At 36.7% G+C, this 26,313-nt stretch overlaps 1 protein-coding gene across 1 annotated transcript; it reads right to left on the bottom strand.

Moving 5' to 3' along the window:
- Positions 1-13,153: 13,153 nt before the first annotated feature.
- Positions 13,154-24,628, bottom strand: LOC149185795 (uncharacterized). The gene is made up of 3 exons (XM_089409140.1): positions 24,401-24,628; positions 15,187-15,396; positions 13,154-13,595 (listed from the first exon to the last, which is right to left on the bottom strand). The coding sequence occupies exons 1-3, from the start codon at positions 24,626-24,628 to the stop codon at positions 13,398-13,400; spliced, it is 636 nt and encodes a 211-aa protein (XP_089265266.1). The 3' UTR covers positions 13,154-13,397.
- Between the last annotated feature and the right edge of the window lie 1,685 nt (positions 24,629-26,313).

Raw genomic sequence — 26,313 nt, 5'->3', positions numbered from 1 at the left:
GGGATATCTGGTGGGATATAGCGAGAACGCTAAGGCATAAAAAATCTATCTTCCAAGGAGCAGGAAGGTAGTAGTACGATGAGATGTAAAGTTCATGGAGGACAAAGATTTCAGAAGATCTCGTGAAATGCCTTTCGAGGAGTAGTCGAAAGAGGATCCGTTGGTCATGCCTCTTCAACCAACGGAAGTGGAATTCTTCCTCAGGTCAGGAAGATTCTCAGGATGAGGAGGAGGAGCAAACAGAAGCACCTGTTAGCAGAGGAAGAACTAGGAGGGAACTTCGTCAGATTCTGCGTGATGCAGAGAACTTCATCAGTGAGCCAAGGAACAACAAGAGGGAGTGAAAATAGCCAGACAGATATCAGGCGTTAGTAGCTCAGGATGGAGAGCCTGCCAGTTTCAAGGAGGCAGCTCAACATCAGGTCTGGCTAGATGCGATGGTAGAGTATAAATCCATAATGGTGAACGATGTTTGGGAGGTGGTGTCAAAGCCTCAAGATAGATCTGTGGTAGGTTCAATATGGATCTACAAGATGAAATATGCTGCAGACAGCAGTGTTGAGAAATACAAGGCAAGGTTTGTGGCTAAGGGGTATGCTCAAAAGGAAGGGATTGACTATGAGGAAACCTTTGCCTCGGTAGCCAGGTATACATCTATTAGGACAGTGATATCTCTTGCAACCCAAATGGGATGGGAGAGCCGTTAGATGGATGTTAAGACGAGATTTCTGAATGGGGTAATAGAAGCAGAGGTATACATTGAACAACCAGAGGGCTTTGAAACTCATGAGAAGATGTTAGGCCCCTATACTACTAGTGTAACCCCTTATTGTTATTAGTACAACCCACTTATTATATTGATGTACCCATGTAGTGCCCATATTGTTACTACTGTGCCACATAGAAGCCCACTATTGTTATTGTTGTGCCCTACAATATTATTGTTATGTAGGCTTTGATTGTATTGGGACCACTTAGAATCCTATATATAGAAAGGAGGTATTTTCATTTGTATCATCCAAGAATTGTTCATTTATGTAATGTAAAGGAGGTTGCCCCCTCGAAGAGGCTGAATTATAAGGCGTGGATCTCTCTTTTCTATCTTTTTGTGAGCTGGTTCCATAACATTTGGTATCAGAGCTTTGGATTCTAGGGTTTCGCTGCTCCAAACAGGTCATCGTGGAATTGTCACTATAACTTTTTTTCTGTGATGTTTCAGAAGTCGCAAAAAAAACCCATTTGAGAAGAATTGGCGCTGAACCTTGGGTCCGAATTTCAGATCTTTTCGCACGATATTTTCGGAGATATGATCTGCGGAAGTTGGTCTTTTTGCAGACTCCTGAATTACACTCAAAACAGGTGACCTGGGGAAAATCGTCATAACTTTCTTTCTGAGCATCGGATTAAAATTTCGTAAGAAGGTACAGAAAGAAGACGGACTGTAGTTTCTGTTTATATATTTTTCAGAGTCAAAGGTTGAAACAGTGACACGTGGCACTTCATACAAGTTCGCTCTACTGAACTAGTCTATAATCAGGTCACTGCGGGAGATTGTGCATAACTTTTTCTTGGAGAATCCAATTTGGATCAGCCTTGTGGCATTGGAAAGAAGACATAGAGAGCTACTACAGGTCCCAAGTTCAAAACTTAAAGATCTGAAAGTACAGAGTTACAGTCGTTTCAAGGTAGAGCTCCTAAAATCAAGAAAAAGCAAGATGAGGAAGTTTGATGGCAAGGATCCGGTAAATTGGATACTTCAGATGGAGCAATATTTTGATATACATGGTGTACAACTGTTACAAAAGGTATGTATTGCATCTTAATATTTAGAACCAGATCAATTTTTATGGTATGAAGGGCTTTGTTCTCGTAAAAAACTTGTTACGTGGTCAATTTTCACCGAGGAAATGATAGCACATTATGAGGATACAAAGAGCAACACCTTCTTTAGAGCAACACCACAACAATTGGAAAGAGTAAAAGGGCTTTGTGACATAATGGAAAGAAAAATTCTGGAAACCAGGAAGCATACCCCTCACAACTATAAAGATGGAAGTGTTGTTTCTCCCAGCCTTCCACAACCTACAAGGGTTACACCACAACAATTGGAAGAAAAAAGAGAAAAAGGGCTTTGTTACAATTGTGATAGCAAATTCACTAAAGGTCATAGGTGTGCTGAGAAGAAATTATTTTACATAGAATATGAAGAGGAGGAAGAAAAGGATCAAGAAACATCAAAAGAAGACGATATACGCCAGGACACCACCCTAGAGAAAGAAGAAATGAATCAGAACATATGTTTTAAATTATTGGCAAGAATGACCACTCCTCAAACTCTCAAGATAGAAGGAAATATCAAGAAGGAAAAGGTGCAAGAAGTGAAAGATCACATCAAGAATGAAGAAATGAATCCAACCATATCTTGTACTTCACTGGTTGGAATTACCACTCCTCAAACTAGCAAGACAAAAGGACATATCAAGAAGAAAAATGTTCAAGAAGTGAAAGATCACATCAAGCGTCAAGAAATGAATCCGACCATATCTTGTAAAGGATTGGAAGAAATTACCACTCCTCAAACTCTAAAGATAGAAGGACATATCAAGAAGAAAAAGGTTCAAGCAGTGAAAGATCACAATGAGCATCAACAACAAGTTCTCCAACTTTTAAAGGATAGCGCCACTTCTGTACAAAATCAAATGAAACAACAGGAAATGTTGGCAATACTATGTGCACTTAAAAAATGGCGACCTTACCGAATGGGAAGACTCTTCAAGGATGAGGATGTGGAAGCATTGTTTTGTGCTATTTCTATTATCCAACTAGATTGGATAAACGAAGCAAGGGATGAAGGGAAGAAGTACGAAGAAGTATGGCCATTTATTCAAAAGTTGCAAAAGATCCCAATTCGAACAATATTGCCAGAAATTGAAGAAGAAGGAAAAATCATATTGGAACTTGGAGCAGTCATAGAAACAAGAACCCAACAACTACGAAATCGATCAATTTCAGAGTATCTCATCAAGTGGAAGAACTTACCCGCTGAAGATTCCACATGGGAGGACAAGAATCTTATACAGAAGCATCAAGAACTACTCAAGCGTTGAGGACAACGCTTTTTGAAGGAGAGGGGCATGTTAGGCCCCTATACTACTAGTGTAACCCCTTATTGTTATTAGTACAACCCACTTATTATATTGATGTACCCATATAGTGCCCATATTGTTACTACTGTGCCACATAGAAGCCCACTATTGTTATTGTTGTGCCCTACAATATTATTGTTATGTAGGCTTTGATTGTATTGGGACCACTTAGACTCCTATATATAGAAAGGAGGTATTTTCATTTGTATCATCCAAGAATTGTTCATTTATGTAATGTAAAGGAGGTTGCCCCCTCGAAGAGGCTGAATTATAAGGCGTGGATCTCTCTTTTCTATCTTTTTGTGAGCTGGTTCCATAACAGAAGAAGTCTCATGTATGCAGACTGAAGAAAGCCTTGTATGGGCTGAAGTAGGCACTGAGAGCGTGGTATGGTTGAATAGATGGCTACTTGTAGAAGATGGAGTTTGTCAAGAGTGACGCGGATCCGAATATCTACTATCTAGTCGTAGAGAACGAGCCACTTATCTTAGTATTATATGTGGATGATCTCTTTCTGACAGGATCATCTAGACTCATTGAGGACTGCAAGAAGAATCTAGCCATAGAGTTCGATATGAAGGATCTGGGACAAATGCAATACTTCCTAGGGTTCGAAGTTTGGCAGCAGAAAGGAGAAATATTCCTTGGGTAAGGGAGGTATGCTACATAAATGCTGAAAAGGTTTGGGATGGGAGACTATGGACCTATGGCTACGCTAATGATCACCAACTGGAAGAAGATTGATGCATCAGAAGACAAGGATGTCAATCCCACCCTATACCGGCAGCTCATAGGGTCCCTGATGTATTTGGTCAATACCAGGCCAGATATTTGCTATGCTGTCAACACCCTCAGTCAGTTCATGGTGGAACCAAAGAGGGCACACTGGGCAGCAACCAAACACGTTCTCAGGTATTTACAGGGAACAATTGATTATGGGCTCTTATACACCAAGGGGAAGGATATAAGGTTGAGTGGATTTACTGATGCAGATTGGGCAGGAAGTTCAGTGGATCAGAAAAGTACCACTGGTTACTGTGATCCAGATTTAAACAAGAACGCAATAAAGTACAGAAATAACCATAAATACAAAGATGCAATGGAAATAATACTTCATTTCATTAATGTAAAATATTGAAATATGCTTACAAACAAAAATGGAAATAAACCAGCTAGGGCGATGTTAGCTTATCTCTGAGAAGAGATGTGGCGGATACATGCCTCTAAACTATCTTACAATGAGGCTTGAAGGCCTATTTATTGTTAAGAAACAATGGAAAACCCTAAACATCCAAAAACCTAACCCTAGGAGATGAAGCGCCAAACTATGGGCCCCGTTTTTGGTAAATTGGTACATCAACTTCCCGGGGTCGTAACTTTGGCATATGATCTCCATTTGACGCGCACAATACCTTGTTAGAAAAATTTGTCTATTGACCCATGTTGCTCCTAGTTTTCCCAAAAAACGTCGTTTAGGGCCTCAAAACGACTTCGGAAGTTCAGAACCCGGAAAACTGCTAAAAATAGTAAACTGTGCTACAATTAAGGAAACTGAAAAACTGAAAGAGATAGTTGTGAGGGTCCAAGTGGGATAGGTGGGTGGCCACCAAAATCCACCTGGATCATTTCTCCCCCGTTAGGAAGCAATGGTCCCCATTGCGTTGAGTTCCTCCATGAGATGAGGAAACTTTTGTTGAACTTGGTCCCTGGTGAATTGTTTTGCAACCTCTGATGTGTCCAGCAATGGTGGGAAGCTTGGTCGAGGGCGGTCCACATTGAATACTCAGTGCAAGCGAAGGAATGGGGGAATGCTGTGGTCCAAAGCATTGTTTCCCACAACCTTGGTACTGGTGTAAGGACCATATTAGTGTGGTCAGAGCTTCTGATGGGCTCTTATAAGGCGTTGTTTCTGCAAATGCAATCAGACTTTGTTGCCCACCTGAAACTTGTGTGGTACCTGATGTTTATCATGTTGCTGCTTGTGCTTGGAATTTTCCAGAATGGAGTGGCGATAGATCAGCCCGTTGGGTAGAGGTGCTCCTCAAGTCAGATCGGACGAATGCTTGATCAATGAACCTAATGGAGCATTGTCACCTAACGCAAAACATTTAGAGGTTCTAGGCTAGAGACGTGTTCCAACGTCGCAAAACATAACAGCTGTCACTAACTTGTCTGCGATACATTCTGAGTGTGATACCTCATTCCACGTACGTGAGTATATCGTAGCTCATCCACATACCTTCAGGTATATAGGGCGGTGTTACAGTACGTAAAGTATAAAGGAATGCTCTCACTGTGCGGTTTCGCATTAGACATCGCTAATATGGATTGGGCCTCCACGTACTTTCGGGTATATATGGGAGGACAACACTAGGTTTCTATCCATCCTTAGGTAACCGAGTTGGCCGCCTTGTACACTGTGATACACCGAACACAACATTCGGGGAGATTGCTTTCCCGTACTTCTCGGTTCGCCAGGAGGTATTATGCAGTTCATAGTTGCTTGGTAAACCTTTTGCCTAGTTTACCCCTTTTTGTTTATTTCTTTTTTGTAATAAAATCAATCAGCAATCGTGGAGGAAAATCAACCCTTACCCCGTTGTTCGCGGAGAGCAGCGAGTAAACTGCCTTTACCGCCTGAAGTTACACCTATCCGGTCGAAGCGATCTCGTTTGACTGGATCCAATACTTCAAAAAATTCTGGTTCTTCATCTGAATTACCAGAAACACCTATACCGGTAAGTACTGTGACTCCGGTTACTCCTACAGTTACTGGTACATTTGTTACTGAAGTAGAATCTCCACAATTACCTGAGGAAACTAGAACTGAATCTAGTGAAACGGTAACCCAAGTTGTTCAACAACAAGTTGATTCTCAATCTGAAGTTGTTCAACAAGAAATTACTTCTGAACCTGAATCTGTTCAACCAGAGGTTGATCCTGAACCTATCACTGTTCAATCAGAAGTTACTTTTGAACCAGAAGTTGTTCACGAAGCCCAACCTGAACCTGTTCTTTTACCAGAACATTTGGATATGGAGGTTGAACAATCAGAAGTTGTTACCTTACCAGAAGAAGATCGACCGGTACATCCTCAGACATCCGTAACTGTCGAGACTTCCTATTTATCTCAGGAACAAATACCAGAAAATATATTACAGACCTGATGGTGAAATTCTTCCACCTGGTTTGATTTCGATAGAAGAGGAACCCGAGGTAGAATCACCCAGAACGCCATTCCATTTTGGAACTGGACTTTATCTGTATCCTCATACTCCTCATTTTACTGACTCCTTTTGATCTTGATTACTTTCAGACACACGTTGATTCGTTAAGAAACTTATTTGGACATTTGACTATGGCAGAGTCAACATCCCAGACCATACCATCTGTTACGGCTATGGTAGAATCTTCTGTCGCAACCTCTTCGATGTTTACTATGACACCTGAGTCACACTTGTATGGTGTTCCGTCCATTCCATCGGGTTACCAATATTTATCTGGAACCCACTCAGGTGTTGCTTCTAAAACTTGGTCTTCACCAATGTCCTCTACTAGAATTTTATCTGGTTCCTCATTAACGGATACCGAACAACTGGACCCATCAAGTTCATATCAAGCTGGTTCATCTGGTTACCATCCTATGTATTCGTTTTACACTGGACTACCCCCATACGGAGAACAATATGCACATTCTCCTTATCCTCCATTTTCTGGGGGGCAACCATACATCAGTATGCTGTCGTCTTTAGGTCAGCCTGGAATGATTGTCTGTCAGTGGCAGCCAACAATGCTCGTTCAACCTAGGCTTGTGTATCCATCACAACCTATGCAATTTGTCTCATCCATACCTACAATACCTGTTGTTACAACTTTACCGTAGTCACAAGCTCAGATTGTTGTATCTCAACCTATGCAAGATGGTCCTTCTACCTTAGACCCCAAGTTTCAGGTGTATAGATCCAGCCTGCTCAGGTGTTTTACAACAACCACTTGTGTCTGGAATCCAACAATTTTAGGGTAGTTTACTTTTTATTGGAATGACCTCCGAATTACACTGGTTTAGTGTATTCACAACTTGGTCAAGCTTACATTGGTGGGAAACAACCATTAAATCAACAATCGTTGTATCAATAACAACAACAGTTGCTTCAACAGCCTTGGCAGCCCCATTATCAACAACAACAATTCCAGTAATACCAACCTCAACCTGGACTTGGTCAACAAGCGTATGTTGGGTTTGGTCAACAACAAGTTTATCTAGGTCCTGGTCAACAAGCCTATGTTGGGTTTAGACACCAACAAATGTATCCTGGTGCTCAACAACAACCTTACACCAGTTTTGCTCAACAAACTTACCCATATCAAGGTTACGAACAGCAGATGCCTTATGCTGGTATGCCAAGGCCTATTTCCCAGGGAATCTCATCTTAAATAATGAATCCATACAGGTGAGGATAGTTTTAGAAGAGGAGGAATGACCTGTTATAGAGTTTTGTGAACCCAACATTTCGAACTACCAAGTGAGTCCATCATCAGGGGATGCATCAATGGATATTCTCAGATATTAATGATTTATCCATGAGCTCTATTTAGGGTATATATATATATAGGTTTTTAAAGAAAAGTTATATGAAATTTGGTCGGCCTGTTAGTTTTTCATTTTTTTTTTAATTAATTAATTAATTTGTTTATTAATCAGTTAAAGGGATAAATTTATTTTATTATTTATTGAATTAGTTATTATCTTTACTAATTTTATACAAAATTAATTATTTAAATAATTTGTTTAAATAATTAATTAATTTATTTGATTAATGTTTATTCATTTATTAATTTATTAATTTGATTAATTAATTAGTTAATTAATTAATAAGTTAAAGGGATAAATGAATTAATGAATTGTATTATTTATTGATTTAATTATTATTTTTATTATTTTTATGTAAAATTAATTTGTTTAATTGATTCATTAATTTTTTTGATTAATTAACTAATTTGTTTGATTAATTGATTAAAATAATAGATTAATTAATTAATTTTATTGTTTATTATTTATTAATATGTCTATTGATTTAATTTTATGTATTTTATTTGATTAATTAATTAATTGTTAATTGATAAATTAATAAATTAATAAATTAATAAATTAATAAATTAATAAATTAATGAATTAATAAATCAATAATGAGTTAATTATTGATTTTTTAAGATTTCAATTAAAGGTTTCCAGGTGTTGCTTAGTTTTAATCTCATCTTACCCTGGATATGCTCAACCTGACCTCAATAGACAGTTGTCTTTCGTTGCAACACTTGAGTTACCAGATCTAAATCGGCTCACCAATGACCCAATTCTTTATGCACCTTGGTGGCTGGTGATTCCTCATAAGTTACCTTTTGATATTCCAAAATTCAATGGAAACCCTGGAGAAGACCCGTCCAACCATGTCATGACTTTTCATTTATGGTGTTCATCAAACTCCTTGAATGATGATTCTGTTAGACTTCGTCTTTTCTAGAGAACGCTTACTGGTCCGACTGCGAAGTGGTACATTGAGTTACCACGAGCTTCTTTTGATAACTTCACTACCTTAGCTACCACGTTTTTAACCCACTTCCAGTTACCCATACGATATGAAACTGGAATGAAACTATTAACCAACTTTAAACAGACTACTGCTACTCATATCTCTGATCATATTCATGAGTGGCATCGTCATTGTCGAATGGTTAAAACTTATGTTCCTGATCAGCTCTTAGCTGAGTGGTTTATAAAATCCTTGCTGCCATCTATCACTGAGGATGTGGTGAAAGGTGGAGTTGTCACTAAAGAGAAAGTAATTTCTTGTGCCCAATATTTGGACTTGATTTATACACAGTCTGGCACGCTCTATGACAAGATCCCGAATGCACCCCGACCAACTTTCACTGTTCCTCCTCCACCATCGAGTAAGGACTCTCATGCCGGCGAAAATGTGGTTGGTTCTTCGAGCACACAAACGACAAGTAGACCATCTGGTCAAACACTTTCCATTTATAATCAAACTCCAAATGCATCTGATAACACTCTTGCTTTCCAAATCAATGTCGTGTCATTTGAAAAAGGAAAGAATGAAAAGCAACCAGGAAGCAAGAAGAAGGGGAAAAACAAGAAGAAACAAAATAACTCCCATCAAGTGAAGTCATCTGCTTCCTCTCCTTCGGCTAGGAAACCTCGTTACCCATGTTTGATCTGTAACGATGAGCATTTTATGTGAGATTGTCCTCACTGCTCCGAAGTCTCAAAGCTTCTGAAGACTTCTAATACATCTGCAGTGTTGATTGATCCTTTTCTGAACCTGGAGACACATATGGTTGCTACAGACCATGCTTCCACTTCCCAAGTGCTTATGCTATCCACCTCTAAGCCGAAAAATGATATTTTGGTGTCAACACGAAGTAAATATTATGGAAATCAACCGTCGTTGTCGAATAACCAGGCTGATCAACCTAACCCTTCGACTTCGACTTCGTCTGATCCTATTCCACCACCTATTGCACCAGAGTTAACAATAAAACCACCTAAGGGAGTTGTACATAAATCGACATTTAACCCTTGAGCTCGATCTGCATAGAATTATAACATAGTAGAAGATTTGGCTCAATCACCTTCTACTATGTCAACGTTGAGGTGCTTTAGAACTGCCCCTCCCAAAGGCAGGATTTGTTGTCAGCAATTGGTGGAATCAATCCAACTGATTCCAATCTTATGGTTTTCAACCATGTGGGTTATGCGCCACAGTTACCAGCGCAATTAGCATTCACGATTCAAGTAAATGCCTTGAATAAACTTGTTCATCAAACCATTATTGACGAGGGGGCATCTACTTGTATTATGTCTATGAATTGCTGGAAAACACTTGGCTCACCGCATTTTTCACGTTCACCAACAACGCTAAAAGCTTTGATGGTCACACATATACACCTTGTGGAATTTTGAGTAATCTGCAAATCGAACTAGGAGGCAAAACAATAACTGTTGAGGTTGAGGTTGTTGATGGACCCTTTGACTACAACATTTTGCTAGGAAGACCGTGGGTTTATGCTATGGATGCTGTGGTTTCAACATACTTTCGTATGATTTCATTCCCTCATAAGGGTGGAATCATAGTTATCGACCAACTCACCTTCTTTGCCTCTAGTTCCCAGGCTATTGGAAGCATTCTGTTAGTTAACGGACCCCCGCTGTCTCTTCAAAACATTGGTGTAGGTCTCTTCAAAGATTCTTCCCTAATGGGTACTTTTTCACTACCACCACCATCAAACTTGGCGGAAGTGGCAAAATTTGAGACTTGCAACATGATATCTTCCACTTCATCTAACTTAAGGAAGATTACCAATAGTTTTGAAGTTGATAGTAGTAATGAAATCATGTTGCTAAGCCCTATTGAGCTTGCATAGCAATCAATCTTTCTGGCTTGTGCGGTGAACCCAAATCCATCTTCGTCAATTGTATGGGTAGATCGTTCATTAGAATATGGTACTTCCTCCGATCCTTTTTCATGTATATTTTCTACTGATGAAGGAATCATCCAATCAATGATGACGGAAGGAGAACCATGGGAAGATTATCATCATCGTTCCCATCTTCCAGATCACATAGAATATTATTCAAATGAACTTAATCACCCTTCAGTTGTCGATTTCCTTTCGAATTTTGTTTTCATAGATACAATAGATTCCGAGCGAAACTTGTCAAATATCAAAGAAACTATTTCTATCAATATTTCGACCAAACCTAACATTGTAGAAAACATTCATGTTGGCAAATCTTGTTCTGCATTAGAACTTGATATTTGCCGTGCTCTCTTCCGTGAATTTCGAGATATATTTGCATGGTCATATGAGGAGATGTCGGGAATTGAATCTAGTATAGTTGAACATGAAATCAAAATGTATCCTGATGTCAAACCAATACGACAACGCCTCCATCCTGTTCATCCGAAGAAGGCTGTTGCTATTAAAATAGAAGTTGAAAAACTTTTGCATGCTGGTTTCATTTACCCTGTACCTCTTACTGATTGGGTTTCCAATATTGTCCTGTCATGAAGAAACAAGGGACAATATGAGTGTGCGTCGATTATAGGGATGTTAATCAGGCTTGTCCAAAAGACAATTATCCCACTCCCTTTATCGAACAGATTATTGATGAATGTGCCGGATGTGAAATATTCTCATTTCACTACAACAAAACCAGCGATTTGCGCCAGATTTTAGTGCATTTTTTTTGTAATTGTGATGAGCAACCTAGCGCTAAATCTGGCTCTATTGTACAATTTTTAAAGCGTCCTTTTTTGCACCTGATTTTGCATCCTTTTTCACGCTAGATTTTGCATCATTTTTTACACCAAACTATGCATCATTTTTTGTGTCAAATTTTGAACCAAGATTTGCATCTTATTTTATGACAGGTTTTGCTTCTAGTTTTGTGTCATTTTTTGCATCTATTTTTCATTCTCTTTTGCTTCCTATTTTGTGTCATACTTCGCTTCCATTTTTGCACCATCATTTGCATCAAGTTTACACTGTATTTTGAATCCAATTTAACGTCTTTTTATGCATCCATTTTGTGTCAGTTTTTGCATCTAGTCTTATGCAAGGTTTTGTATCTAGTCTTACACTAGTTTTTGCTTCTATTTTTGCACCAGCTTTGGTGCCTATCTTTGCACCATGTGTTGAATTTGATTTAGCACCAAATTTTGCATCCATTTTTGTGCCCATTTTTGCATCTTTTTTTGGACCATTTTTTACATCCACATTTACGTTTGATTTGTCTCCATTTTTCCCATCTCATTTTGCACCATATTTTGCGTCATTTGTTTCATCCAATTTTGCATCATTTTTAACACCATCTCTTGCATCTAATGTTACATCATTTTGAGCATCCAAATTTGCATTTATATTTGCATCTTATGTTGAGTCATGTGTTGTGTCCACCTTTGCATCTTATTTTGTGTCTAATGGTACATTCAATTTAGAGCCATTTTTTACGTCTACTTTTGTATTTGTTTTTGCACCAAGTTTTGCATCCAATTTTAAGCTATTTTATGCCCCTTTTTGCACCATTTTTTTGTGTCTACTTGTGTCCAATGTTGCACCATTATTTACACCGACTTTTTCATCCAATTTTGCATTTTTTTGGTGTCTAGTTTTACATCGTTTTCACCATCCAAATTTGCATCTTTTTTTGCCTCATTTTGTGTCCACATTTGCATATAATTTTGTGTCTGAGTTCGAGCCTAAATTTGCATGTGATTAAGAATCATTTTTTACATCCAATATGGCATCCTTGGTTTCACCTTTTTTCAGCCCCATTTTGCATCTTGTTTTATGTCTTTTCTTACATTTTTTTTTTTTTTTTTTTTCCTTTTTTGCACCCAAGTTTGCATCCCAAATTTACACCATTATTTGCATCATCATTTGGCATATTAATTTGTAACGTTTTTTGCTTCTTTTTAACGCTCAACTTTGCATCTTATTTTACATCTAGTTGTTGTCTTTTTTTGCATCTTATTTTACATCTAGTTGTTGTCTTTTTTTGCATCTAATTTGGTGCCCATTTATGTGTCCTTGTTTTTGCCCAATTTGATATCCTTTTGTATGCCATGTTTTGTTCCCTTCTTTGTGTCAACTATTGCACAATTTTTCACTTCTAATTTAAAACACTTTGTATGTCAATTGTTTGCATTTTGTATTAATTCCTAGTTTAACATCCAATTTTACTTTCAATTTTGCATCCATGGTTACATCCGCATTTGACTTCTTATATAGAGTATATTTTTCTTTACATATATGACCCCCTTTATAGATTCATAGTGAAATATATGATAGTTTCTAAATATCATTAAAGCAGATATCACAATTCAAAATCATTTGTAAAGAAATTTAAGAAAAATTGACAACATCCATCCAAAAAATAACAATGTGTCATTAACAATTTTCAAAACATGTATAAAATAGCAACATAATACTAATAAAATCAGTATTATTTTTAATCAAAACAAGTAAAATTCAAATATGATTAACAAATCAAAATATTTCATGAATATCGTTATTCTACGATAAATTAACAACATACATAAATCAAACTCATCGTATGATTACAAAATCAAAATGTCTCATTGATATAGGGTAAAATCACAACACCCATCTAAACATAACAATGTCATTCTACACAATAATTTCTTCATAAAAAACAATGCATGTGCATGCCTAGCTACCACCACCAAGATCATCCTCATGATCATCTTGACCATCCTCATTACTCTGATCCACATCATCACCAACACCGCAACTATCATCATCATCTCCTCCTTCACCACCATCATCCTCATCCTCATCCTCATCATCTCCTGATATATGTTGAACATAATTTGGATCATCGTCTTGGCAATCATTACCTATAGCATTCTGACAAAAAAAATCAATATTACATGTTAGTATTAATTACATAACACAACACATGTTTTTGTTATACAATGTTAACCATAAAATGAGGTAAGATATACTAGCATTTGCACCAGATGTTGCAAAGGAAACGCCGTAAGGCATAAATTGAAAAATACAAATACAACAAAAGAATACTTTGATAAAGAATAAAAATATATTGAATGCTCAAATCAATGCCCCATTAACTGGAAGCATTTAGTAGACATATCTATCAACATTAGGATTATACACAATGATCAAGAAATTTTCCATATACAAACAACAACTTCCACAACAACCTTTTGTCACATCCACATTTTAAGAAATGCCTTGGAACGTGATCAGAATCTTCCATATTGCCTTTTTCATTATGCAGATAAATCTTCCATATTGCTATTTTCATCATGAATATTGTTAGTTCATTGTTGTAAAGTGTTAGTGTGTTAAATTCAATACTATAAGTTCGACAAGTGAAAAACATTCCTCAATTAGCATAATATACATTTTTCTCTCACCGTGTATTTTTCAGTAAAAGAGCACAAGTAACATATTAACATGTATTTTCCCTTCATTATTTTCATCATAGAGCCAAGAAATCTACGCCTTATCTATAAAGTAACAAAAACATTTTGAAATAAGTTTAATATTTCAAGCCAGTGTCTAACCTATAAAGTAACAAAAACTTTTTGAAATAAATTTAATATTTTAAGCAATTGACTAACCTACTTTAATAATTGAAAAATTCTCAAAGATGAATTATACTCCATAATAAGAGAGCCAACATTGGAGCCCATACTTTCACTAAAACCAAAAGAAACACAACCACTTGTTAAGAAGAAATTCAAGTAATAATAATAAAACAAAAATAATAAACATTAAAGTATAAAATGGTATTTCCAACACACAAGTATAAATATACATGCTCTATGTCCATTGTTAGATTAAATGGGTGTGGAGAAAATTAGTAGAGAACCCAAAATTGTATTTCTAATTAGGATGGGTGGAGAAATGCTTTAAATGCGGGTTGTTGTCATTCTAATGAAACCCTTTGCAAAGGGGATGTTAAGATTCTGAGAGAAAAGCTAGGCTTGGTAGAGAACACCTTCCTTGTTAAACATTCCCCTACTGTAACCAAAAGGAAAGGGCAAGAGAAACAATAATTAGGTTTTTGTTCACAAGTTGTACAAAATATATAGGTGCTATTGATGTTTGAGTGAATAATGGGAGAGATTATTTATGAAATTGTGATAAGGCGCACCTAGTTTTGTCAGAAAGATGCATATTAATGACAAGTACATCACATTTAGGTAGCATTTCGTCAAGATTTGTCTCCAATGTTGCTCCAGTTTCCTTTTCCAATTCGGGTCCAATAGAAAGACGGTCGTGGTAAAGAAGCTTACAATTGAAGGGCTGTACAAAGGAACGCAATTCAATTCAACATCATGTAATGTTTATTATTATTAGATTGAAATTTTGAAACAAACAACATGCATGCGTAAGAATTATGGAGCACTGATTTTTGAAAAGAAGTTTGCAACATCATGAAGTAGTACTAGATCCTAAGAATGAATACCTTCAAACGCTTAAGTAGTTCTTTGCCAATACGCCCTGCACCAATAGAACCAATAGTTTTCCCTTCTAAATCATATGACCTGTAAGAAATTGCTGCCACTTTCCAATCACCCTCAACAATTTGCTTATATCCAGGCACAAAGTTTCGCATCAATATGAGAATGCGCATTAGCTCATCTTCTGCCACGGACACCACATTACTTTCGCTGATCTTCAACCAATGATGATACAAACAAATCAATGGAATTAAAAAATATATCCAATATAAATAAAATGCGTTTTTTTAAAAGTAACTCCTAAAGTGAGAAAAATAAAGTTTAAAAATATAACAATGACAATTGTGTAGTTAAAGTGTAACCAAAACAAAAATATATATACAACAATAGAATAAATAAAATGCATTGTTTTAAAAGTAACTCCTAAAGTGAGAAAAAATAAAGTTAAAAAAATATAACAATGACAATTGTGTAGTTTAAGTGTAACAAAAACAAATATATATATATATATATATATATATATATATATATATATATATATATATATATATATATATAGATATATATATATAGATAGATATATATATATATATATATATATATATATATATATATATATATATATATATATATATATCAATAGAATAAACCTATCAAGTGTGGATCAAGCAGTTTGTGTCGGATTTAGCCCATAAAATGTCATTTTCAAATTTAACAATAGAATAAACCTATCTAGTGTGGATCAAGTAGTTTGTGTTGGATTTAACTCATGAAATGTCATGTTCAAATTTAATGGAGAGGGGTCGATTTAATGGAGAGGGGTTGAGAGTGGGAGCCACTTGTGAAGGGTAAAAATTATTTTGTAAGGAACTTAGTGAGACAGAGCCTTGCACAAACCTATTGACAACATCCTACAATTAGACAAATCATTCTTCCATCAACCATTGGAGCTGATCTCAACCTAAACATAGTTTAACTGATTATATATATATATATATATATATATATATATAATGCACTGGAAATCTAAAAGTAGCATAAACATAGAGATACAATTGGAGAGTCTATACTGGTAATCTGGAAAGCTTGGTGCTAAGCAAAAGAGAGTGATGGGATGATGTCAATGTCCTCTAACCCTGATGAGTAGGGGCGGGGGGGGCAAGCTATTGGCTCATTGTTGGAATTGTCAAGCTCATGAAAGGATCCAATTGTATGATATACTATGTGAGGCACCCGAATGAGGATGCTCTGCTTTCTTATCTAATGAACTTTTGATAATATCATCTCCACTCTGCTGAATGTGGGGGCAAAAGTCAATTGCGAGATCAAGCATATTTTTGCAAGCATATTTTGGAAAACAATCATTACAAACAGATTAAACAAAGAAGAGCGCTTTGAGATCTTCCGCAAATCTTTCAGGAATGTAATAAGAGCAAAATAAAACCCATGGGTAAGTACAGCCAAAAGGATAATGAATCAATCTAGTCACAGTAAATATCAATATGATAATCTAGGTAAGATGTATTGTCACTTTTCCTGATTTCAGCCCTCTTGGCACCGTAGGTTACCTATATCCTTGGGAGAATAGTGACCATAATTATTTTTGGTTGAGAATAGCATTAATTCTCCAAGAAACAGAACCAGAATCATCACAGCAGTGACTACAGTTCAAACTTTGGACCCACATCCTTAATATTTATTATTAAGGCTCCACCAGTGGAGCTAACAAAAAGAAATTGCTCAAGCAAAATAAACCTAAAATGTAAAATCTGAACGAGGTATGGGTTACTTCTCCTGCATACCAAAGGATTCTTTTAGGACCCCTCTAAGTCCACCAGATGCCTCCTCACATCCCTTCAAGTGGTAGGTGCTTCAAAAAATCCAGTTAATCTATCTTAAAGTACCATGGTTGCAAAACTGATTCTAATGACTCTTTGTTGCCATGGTTGCAAGGGCTATTTGAATTGAGAGTTGTTTGACAGATGCAAACCTCCCAAGCCATGACAACAATGCACCATGCCTAATAATCACAAGTTATTATAAATTTTCCTCCCCTCAGTGACGCTGTCCTTGTGTTCTTCAATCAAATAAATCAATTGCAGAATTTAATTAACAGAGAAATATAAATTCTGAACACAGCTACCATTACACACTAGCTGTAAAACAGTAAATAGCAGAAAAATATATTAAAATTTAGCATACACATGCACAGATGATTTCTTCTTCTAAATCAGTTTTTCATTCCTTAAACAAAGCTTGCAAGGAAACTAGGAAACTATATTTTGCATGAATTGCAGGGGATCTCAATTCAGCTAAAGTTTGCATCAGCTAGGGATCAGAGAGTCTGCTATTTTGGTCAAGAGTATAAACACTTCTTTCAAACCTCCTTTTGCAAATTTTCAAGAGCTAGGAATGTGGAAGTGTACACCAATGCAGGATCAGATCCCACATGCAGTGAGTGAACAGGGAATCTCAGGGCAATCTGATGGAAGAGACCCATGCTTTTGAAAGAGCGCACATACTTAATTCATTCAATGGAAAACAACAACTTGTAGAGGTTATTATGGGAGATTGATGAGGGCAAGCAACCATGGTAATGATGACACCTCAGATCAGATTCCTCAAGCAGCGAGTGAACAGTGAATCTCAGGGCAATCTGGTGGAAAAGACACATGCATTTGAAAGAGTGTGTATTCTTAATTCATTCAATGGAAAACAACAACTTGCAGAGGTTATTATAAGATAATGATGACGGCAAGCAGCCATGGTAATGGTGACACCTTCGATTATGGATAATATGCATTTTCTGATGCGGGGCACATTGAAAGAGTTACACCTCATTTCTATCCTATTGTGGACAGCGTGGGGCATATTGAAGGAGTTACACCTCATTTCTATCCTATTGTGGACAGCATGTACATGCATGCTCAGGCCTAGGGAGCATTTTTCAAGGAGACAGAATTCAATAGTGTAAAAACTTCAGTGAAACGTGGTTGGAGCCCCTGAGATTGAATCTCAGGTTTGACTGTAATTACCAAACAGTCTGATATTAATGAAAAATCTTGAGTACTTGGTCTACAATTTTTCTCCTATTCTTGTCCATTGTTCACTGTTAATGAATTTTCAGATGTCTATTCTTAGGTAGGGCACAAATACCTGCATGGGTAAAACTCCAGTTTGGGTAGAGGGTGCAGTTCGTAAGGAAAGGGATCCATGCTTGCATGTTCCAGTTCATCATCCAGTTGAGGTATACTTAACTGTCACACAGATCCATGCAGCTGGGCACACTAGGTGATTGGATGAGGGTTACGGTTTGTTTCAGTTACCTTGAGCAAGGGTGCAGTTCATAAGGAAAGGGATTCATGCTTGCATGTTCCAGTTCATCATCCAGTTGAGGTATACTTAACTGTCACAGATCCATGCAGCTGGGCACACTAGGTGATTGGATGAGGGTTAGGGTTTGTTTGAATTACGTTGAGCAAGGGTGCAGTTCATAAGGAAAGGGATCCATGCTTGCATGTTCCAGTTCATCATCCAACTGAGGTATACTTAACTGTCACATGGATCCACGCTTGCATGTTCCAGTTCATCATCCAGTTGAGGTATACTTAACTGTCACATGGATCCATGCAGCTGGGCACACTAGGTGATTGGATGGGGGTTAGGGTTTGTTTGAGTTACCTTGAGCACTTCATGCATGTGACCAGATATATTGTATCTTCCTTTGCCTTCCTATTCTATAAAGAAAACACACAGCACGCCACTGTGTTGGTTAGCGATTTTTTGGTTTTCAGTTGTTATGATGTATTTTCTTCTTTCCATATTCCATAGAAGATAGATGTGATTGAGAGTTGAGATATGTGTACTCATTGTTTTTATTTTTCTGCAGTATATGTTTGTAGATTGTAGGATTCAAAGATTGATGTTTTGATAAGGTTTTGCCATTTGGTGTTGAAGTTACTTAGGACTTTTACAATTATAGTGAGTGAACAATTTGTTTACCATGGTCTAAAAGACATTACCATACTGGTAATGCAAATAAAACTAGGCTTAACCAACACATTTAGCCAAAATTAACCATCACACTAACAAACTATAAGAACAAAAGAAATCCCAATAACCTGAATCGCGAAGATGGCTTCAAGCTCATTCAACCTTAGCAGCCCACCATCTATCACATTTCTGCCCATAAAGATCTCACATACTTTGTTCCCTTGCCTTGTTCCTCACTCCTCCCTCTCCCACTTTCCTTATCCCTTCAATAGATTTATTATTTTTTCAATCTCTTTGCTTCATCCTTTTCCTCATTCTTATTTCTCCATAACCATTCTGTCTTCTCCTATCTTTTGTTTAATCTATTTCCCTTTTCTTTACAATTCTATCCTTTCTCCCTCTTTTCAGTATCTACCTATCTTCTTATTATTTGACCCCTTCTTCCTAGTTATTTTCATTACATATTTTTTTCAAGTTATTTAGGTACTTCTTTATGTTTTATTACCCTTCTACTTTCCCACGTGTTTCTCATTTACTTGTTGATTAACGCTTTTGGTTTATTTATTCCATTCACGTTTTCATTCATTATCAATGTCAAACTTTGTTAATTAGAATATTATTTTTAGTTACATTTTCTTGTTTACTCGTTCTCACCTTCAACATCAATTCAATTTTAATTTTATTTTAGTTAAAACTTTTTAATCTTCTTGTCTTTATGATTATTTTTCAATGTTTAATAATACTCTCTTTTACCTTTTTCTTCCTATCGTTGAGTATTATATTGTGTTTCCTTTAACCTGATTTCTTAGCTACTTCTTTACTAATAATATTATTCAATCTCTGCTATCTTAAAAGACTTATACCTCTTGTATTTTCCTGTCTTCTTCCTCCTCAACAACAATTCTCATCTCTTTATTCAGTTTTGAAAGTGTTCAACATCAAAATTGATTACAAAGAAGATATCTACAATCAGTATTCCAAATGGAAAGCCCAACAAATAGGAGGATATCAACAACAATTTGTCTCTTACTACAACATGGAATTTCAATCTCTAGGCCTTATTGAGGAACAAAGGTAGTCATGTAGACTTTGTATGGATATAGCTCACAGGGTTCCTGAAACCAAAAAAGGATGTTTGAGTAGTCATTGATCTGAAATTTTTTGAAAACTACCTTGCCAAATATGGCAGAGGATAAATCATCTATTATCACCTAAAAACTGCTCACTTGCAACATTTTTTGCAGTCACACACATCTAGATTGGATAATTTTGTGTGAATTTTATAAGGCATCCTAGGACATTATCATGCCAAACTTGCTTCAAGTGTAGAAAAACGCCTATATAACAATCGTTAAGGGAACAATGTAAACAAAGGTGTCATTTGGTTCATCCCCAAGTCTAGGGACCTTATCACAAGTTGGAGATTGATCACCCACCTCAATGTCTCTTACAAGATTCTAGCCAAGGCCTAGCCATGCATGTCAAGCACATTTTACTAAGATCATACACCTAGAACAAATAGCCTTCACTGGGGAATGATTTATTCAAGTGATTCAGATTCTCGAGCCTCAACGCTTTATTCATCAAAATTAACTTTCAAAAAGCATATAACAGGGTTGAGGGGCATTTCATCCTCGCTATGCTCGAGGGCCTCAATGTTGGCCCCAACTTCCCTAGTGTCATGGAAACTATTTTCTGAAAGGAAAGAATGTCTCTCAATGAACAGTAGTAAATTTGAACAAGTTGCACTCTTTCAATTTTTCGAACAAGGATACTCATCAGCTCCTATAGTCTAAGTGAGATGGAAGTTGGGGCCTTGTGTTATTTCATCTCTCACAAGGGCCAAGGATTAACTAAAGGTATCAGTCTCCTGAATAGTGAATTGGGCAACCAGTCAATGGGGACTTTGTTGATGATTTTTTGGGGAATAGAAATCAATAACCTACATGATAAATTGTCTTCAAATATTTGGCTTAGCCTCTAGAACTATAATTTAGTGGACCAAAACCAAATGTTTTAGACAAAGCCAACATTTCTATTTGAATGACAGATCAGTAAGGGATTCAAATACATTCAAGTCAAATATTTAAGTTTCTGGGCATCCTAATCAACTTTCAAAGGTCCCTCAAATAATTATACAAGATGGTCATCCAAAGAGTTCAAAAGAAAATTGAAAATGATTCACCAAGCCATTAACCCTAGCTACCAAATCCCAAATCTCTACTAAAATCCTTACTACAATTCATATATATTCTTCCTCTTGCCAATTCCGCTCAATCAGTGGAGAAAACAATTTGTGGCTACGAGTAAAAATGGAGGGTAGTAAGAGCTTTTACAGAAAAATCAGAACTTTATTGCATTCCAATGATTAGGGACCATGGGGATTATCAAAACGCATACCCAAGCTTAGGCCTTGTGCAAAAATTGAATTATTAGTGGCTTAGAGAAATGAGGCCTCGAAGGTTCTTGTGTAAAATTGTCCTATTGGCATGAATTCATGGTATGACTTAAAACTACAAACTCATGTTATCATCTCAACCATGGTTAACATAAAAAAGGCCTTTGTCACTCAAAGCATATGAAGGGCCTAGAAGACTATCAAGCTATTCTTGAAATAGAGAGGCCAAAGGTTCAATTTTGGTTTGTCTTTCGATGAATACTCCTTATAGTGATCCCTATCCTTTTGCTCAAAGGCAAAACCTATCATTATCCCTATCAAAGGGCCTTTGATCCCTATCCATATCAAAGCATGTGAAGAGCCTAGAAGGCTATCAAGCTATTCTTGAACTAGAAAAGCTAAGGATAAACATATTTCAATTTTTCAAGAGGCATTAACACAAACAAAAGCATTTTTACTCACAAATTGAAGACTAGGTCACTCGCCTTGTGCTAAAAAGAGTCATTCAAAGTTCAAACCAAGGTTATCAAAACCACTTAGATTGGATCAAGTTCAACCAATTTGAAGCAATTATCAAGTGAAGGGTCCTAAATCAATTCACAACCGAGTAGTTCAACACCTTTTCAACTGAGTCCAATCCAGACCAATGTTCGATGAACCTAAACCCACCTGCACAGTCCCATGACAGATTGAATAGTTCTTCATTATTGTTTTTTTACTGATTTTTGATCTAGTCTCAATTTCAATTTTAGTTCTAATAATTTTGGCTCAGGCTTACCAATCATAATAAACTCATCCTTAATCCCTCCTTATCAAGTCAGGTCTGCAATCCCCTGTCACCTTGTGGAAGGGTTGGAATTGTACCAAGGCCAAAACATTCAAGAGGAATAATTTGGTTTATGGCCACAAATGGCTTACCATAAACCTATGTAGCTGTTCAATTAAACAAAATTTGGATATTGAAATGCACATACGTGACTTGCCTCCTCTAGCTATCCACTATCTAGAAACCCTTAACCCAAGAATACTTTCTTTGCCTTGTGCCTCATCTAGTATGACCACTCCTATGGAGTTATTGGTTGAACATCGAACTTTGATGCACAGAATTGAGGATGAACTCTCTAGTCTTCGTCAACAAATTGAAGGCCTACAAACTCCACTCGACAAGCAGACCTCCGAATCCACTTTCTCAAGCAATGTCATTAGCAATGTAGCTCAAGATTCTCCTGATCTAGATGTAACAGTGTCCCCTCAGAAGAGGGGATTTGGACCCGGCGATGTCACCCCTCCTCCCGAGAATTAGCATGTTGGTCTGTAAATGCTTTCAAATTTTGTATGTTCTTTTGGTGCCTGTATAGTATATACATATAGGAATAATAGTTTTGAAATAAAGGAACTCAAAATTTTGACATAGTGGGCATTCCAAAGATGGATAGGATTGTGAATTAACAAATGGAAATAGTTCCTCCTTTGATGTAACTGCTGCATTCACAAAGCAGATTTTCATTGATACAAATGTTCTCGTTCTAGTTAAAAAAAAAAATATGGGGTTTCCCCCACATTTCCATTTTGAAGGGGTCACATTTTCAGGCGTTTCAGAAACTTTCAGATGTTTACACATTTATGCAACTTAGAAGCAAGCATTTAATACAAAAAAAAGAACAAAGTTTCCATTTAACATCTATCCCACTTAAAATTCATGAAAATCCAAATTATTTCCTTAAATTTAAAAAAGCTCGTTGCCAGGCTCAAGAGGGTAGCAGCATGCCCTTCATATCCCATATATATCAATTATCTTATCTAAAATTATTTGCTTGGCCTTCTATAGAAATATCTCCTAGAAGGGCAAGATCTAGGTCCAATAAGAAACAAAGAAAAGAAAAACTGAGGAATTGGATCTCCAGATGATTACTGATAAATAAAATTATTGTGTTAACCACATAACTGTTAGCAGATGAAAAAGAAAAAAGATATTCCATGGCATCCAAATATCGATCAAAAGCAAAATAAAATGCAGCAAGTAATATTAGTTGATTCATCATAGTAAAATTACTCGACAGAAGTCCACAAAAAGCAACAATTAGACAAAAATTTAGCAATTAGTTAACAATAATCAATAGGAGCTTGGTTCCCGTAAAGAGGGGTGTTTCATACACCCACGGAGGTTCAAATCCCTCTGAGACATGTTTTACCCTCGTGGGCAATTTCACCATTCAATGCTCCGTTTCAAGCAGTTGGGATCAGGTGCGAGTCTTTGATGACTGTCGGAATAAATACCCACCATCCGCAGCTTTTTAAGCCAAGAGATTCTCCACGAGTGTTGAAAGCAGTCTACACTACATTTTAGTATTCCTAGAATAGGGAAGACATGCTTGAGACAGAGTGATAATAGGAAGCATCAAAATAAGCTAACAATTGGGTGGAACCTGAACAAATAGAAAAACAATATGTAACACAAGTCTCGAAGAATACCAAAATAAAAGGGAAAGTCACCAAAATATGAGATCAAGCTTTGAATTTATGCGAGCAAAACAGAAAAGCTAAATCACCAGAAGCATTCATGATGGTTATATAAGCAAGGTAGAAACCCTTTTTTTAAGATATTAAGCCGGTAGAATTAATAACCAGAACTTAGATACTATATTAAAACAGAAATTTATATGGGCAAAAGGTTAGCAGACAAATTTATAGCTTTGGCAACCTATGAAAAGCTTCTCAGAACCTTAGACCCAAAAAAAAAACCCTGAGAATACCATTAAAAATCTTTCCTCGCCCAAAAAAGCATCGTCGGCCTCTTTTTATTTTTATCAAGGTTATAATTCAAATACCTGGCCTCTGACCATCAAACGGATCCGATCCTCTTGCACAGCTGGAGCGGCGTTCCCTCTCTCTATTATAGTTTCGTTGTCTCTCAAAAAGACGCTGAGACCGCCTTCATGCTTAATTTGCACAACTGGAGCGGCGTTCCCTCTCTCTATTATAATTTCATTGTTTCTCACAATGACCCTATAACCGCCTTCTTGCACAGCTGGAGCGGCGTTCCCTCTGTCATCCATACCAGCCTGCCTTGCAATTTCACTGTTTCTCCGCAGAGTGAACAAGTCCTAAATCCAATTCCTTTCGAGTTGTATCGCGACCTCCCGACACGGAGTTCTACTCGAGATAAAATAGGTGAAGGGGATTAAAACCCTCGTACCGGATGCTTTAGGCATATCATTTACATTTAATATAATTGTAGGGAGGAAATGCTCAAACACTTCAAGCCCCTTTAACGGTATATTTGTTTGAAACATTTTTATTTTTTTTAAATCGAGGAATCAATAATGGGTAGATACTAAGGTAATTATAGACTTATTTTAGTGACAACATTTTGAAAGAAAATTATGACTTGGTTTGAGAAAGGAAATGAAATGATATTTTAATATTTATCGACTAAAAATAATTTATGGGGCTATTAGTATTTTGTTTTTCGTTTTTTGCAATTCCATTTTTTTATTCAAATTGATGATGAGCTTGCTCAACCTTTGAACAATCCCATCGTTGAAAAGACAGTGCCAATAAACCAATGTTAACATATTCCCATAACTTTCTCTCATGTCTTTGAATGCATCACATTCCAAAATGAAATGTTTTTCTGATTCCACTACCCTAGACGTGCAAAATGTACACACCCGTTCTTCCCAAGCTTATTCAGTTCTTTTCCACCATCATATTTCCCACTGAAGTGATGCGAGGTGTTTAGCAAGAAATGTATGACTTAGCAACGTTTGATATGTTTAAAGATGTATTCATAAAGGAGGTTTCACTCACAAGGGGCATCTACTTCGATAGCATTTTCATAATGAACTAGAGTCTAATCGAGAATTTGAACTTAGGAAGGGAGAATGCAAAAGCATACCTTACAACCATCTTGTCAAACCATCTAAACCCATTTGAAAGATACATTATTAACATACCTTCCAACCATCTTGAAACCACCTAAACCCATTTGAAAGATACATTATTATGTTCTTATGGGACACATATAGGGATGGTTTGTTTGAAAGATACATTATTAACATACCTTCCAACCATCTTGAAACCACCTAAACCCATTTGAAAGATACATCATTATATTCTTATGGGACATATATAGGGATTGTTTTCAATGATTGAGTAGTTAATATATAGGGTGTCATTCAAAGTTGTATACCTTAGATTACCTTATATTGATATAGTTTGAGAAATTTAGTATTAAAATGTTGTTTTTTAAAGTAGGTTTTATTTATTCTGTTATTGGTTGGTAGGTGAAAACATAGTCATCGACTTAACTAAAATTATGACGTCAAAATGAGAACTCTAATGATAAAAATTGTCATGTCCCTTCTCAAGCAAATTTGTAACAGGGTGTTTCCACGCATTTTTGCACAATTTTGGCTAAGGGAAAGAACCCAACATTTTCGACTTAGGGACTTAGGAGGAAATTTGACTTAATTTGGTTGCTAGTGGCAGGTGGGGGCCACCCACATGAGAATTTGAACTAGGCCATTCAAATGTCTTAGAGGGAATTCGAAGTGTTGGATGGAGGGGCCCACATGAGACAAGCAAGACCCACAAGGATAAAAGGAGGAGGGAGCTCTCATTTGGATTCATTCTTACACCTTGCAATCAAAATTACTTGATTGTTCGCCCTGCTATTTAGTTGAGTCAACCGGCTGTTTAGCCATGAATCTCTCAAGCAAGAGATTCAACCTCTACTTCG

This window comes from Pinus tabuliformis, chromosome 3_1 (assembly GCF_031772625.1).
Source record: "Pinus tabuliformis cultivar Carrire ecotype Pingquan chromosome 3_1, CPIR1, whole genome shotgun sequence".
NCBI lineage: Eukaryota > Viridiplantae > Streptophyta > Pinopsida > Pinales > Pinaceae > Pinus > Pinus tabuliformis.
This window is presented reverse-complemented; position numbering and strand designations above follow the sequence as displayed.

Bases quoted from the DNA above. Each gene is read 5' to 3' on its own strand.
- LOC149185795 (XM_089409140.1), bottom strand. From the start codon at position 24,628: ATGGATGACAGAGGGAACGCCGCTCCAGCTGTGCAAGAAGGCGGTTAT. The intron at 15,397-24,400 runs GTATTTGAATTA...CATTGGTTGAAG, and splicing joins GTTTGATGGTCAGAGGCCAG to ATCAGCGAAAGTAATGTGGT. The intron at 13,596-15,186 runs GTATTCATTCTT...TTTTTTTGTCAG, and splicing joins AACTACTTAAGCGTTTGAAG to AATGCTATAGGTAATGATTG.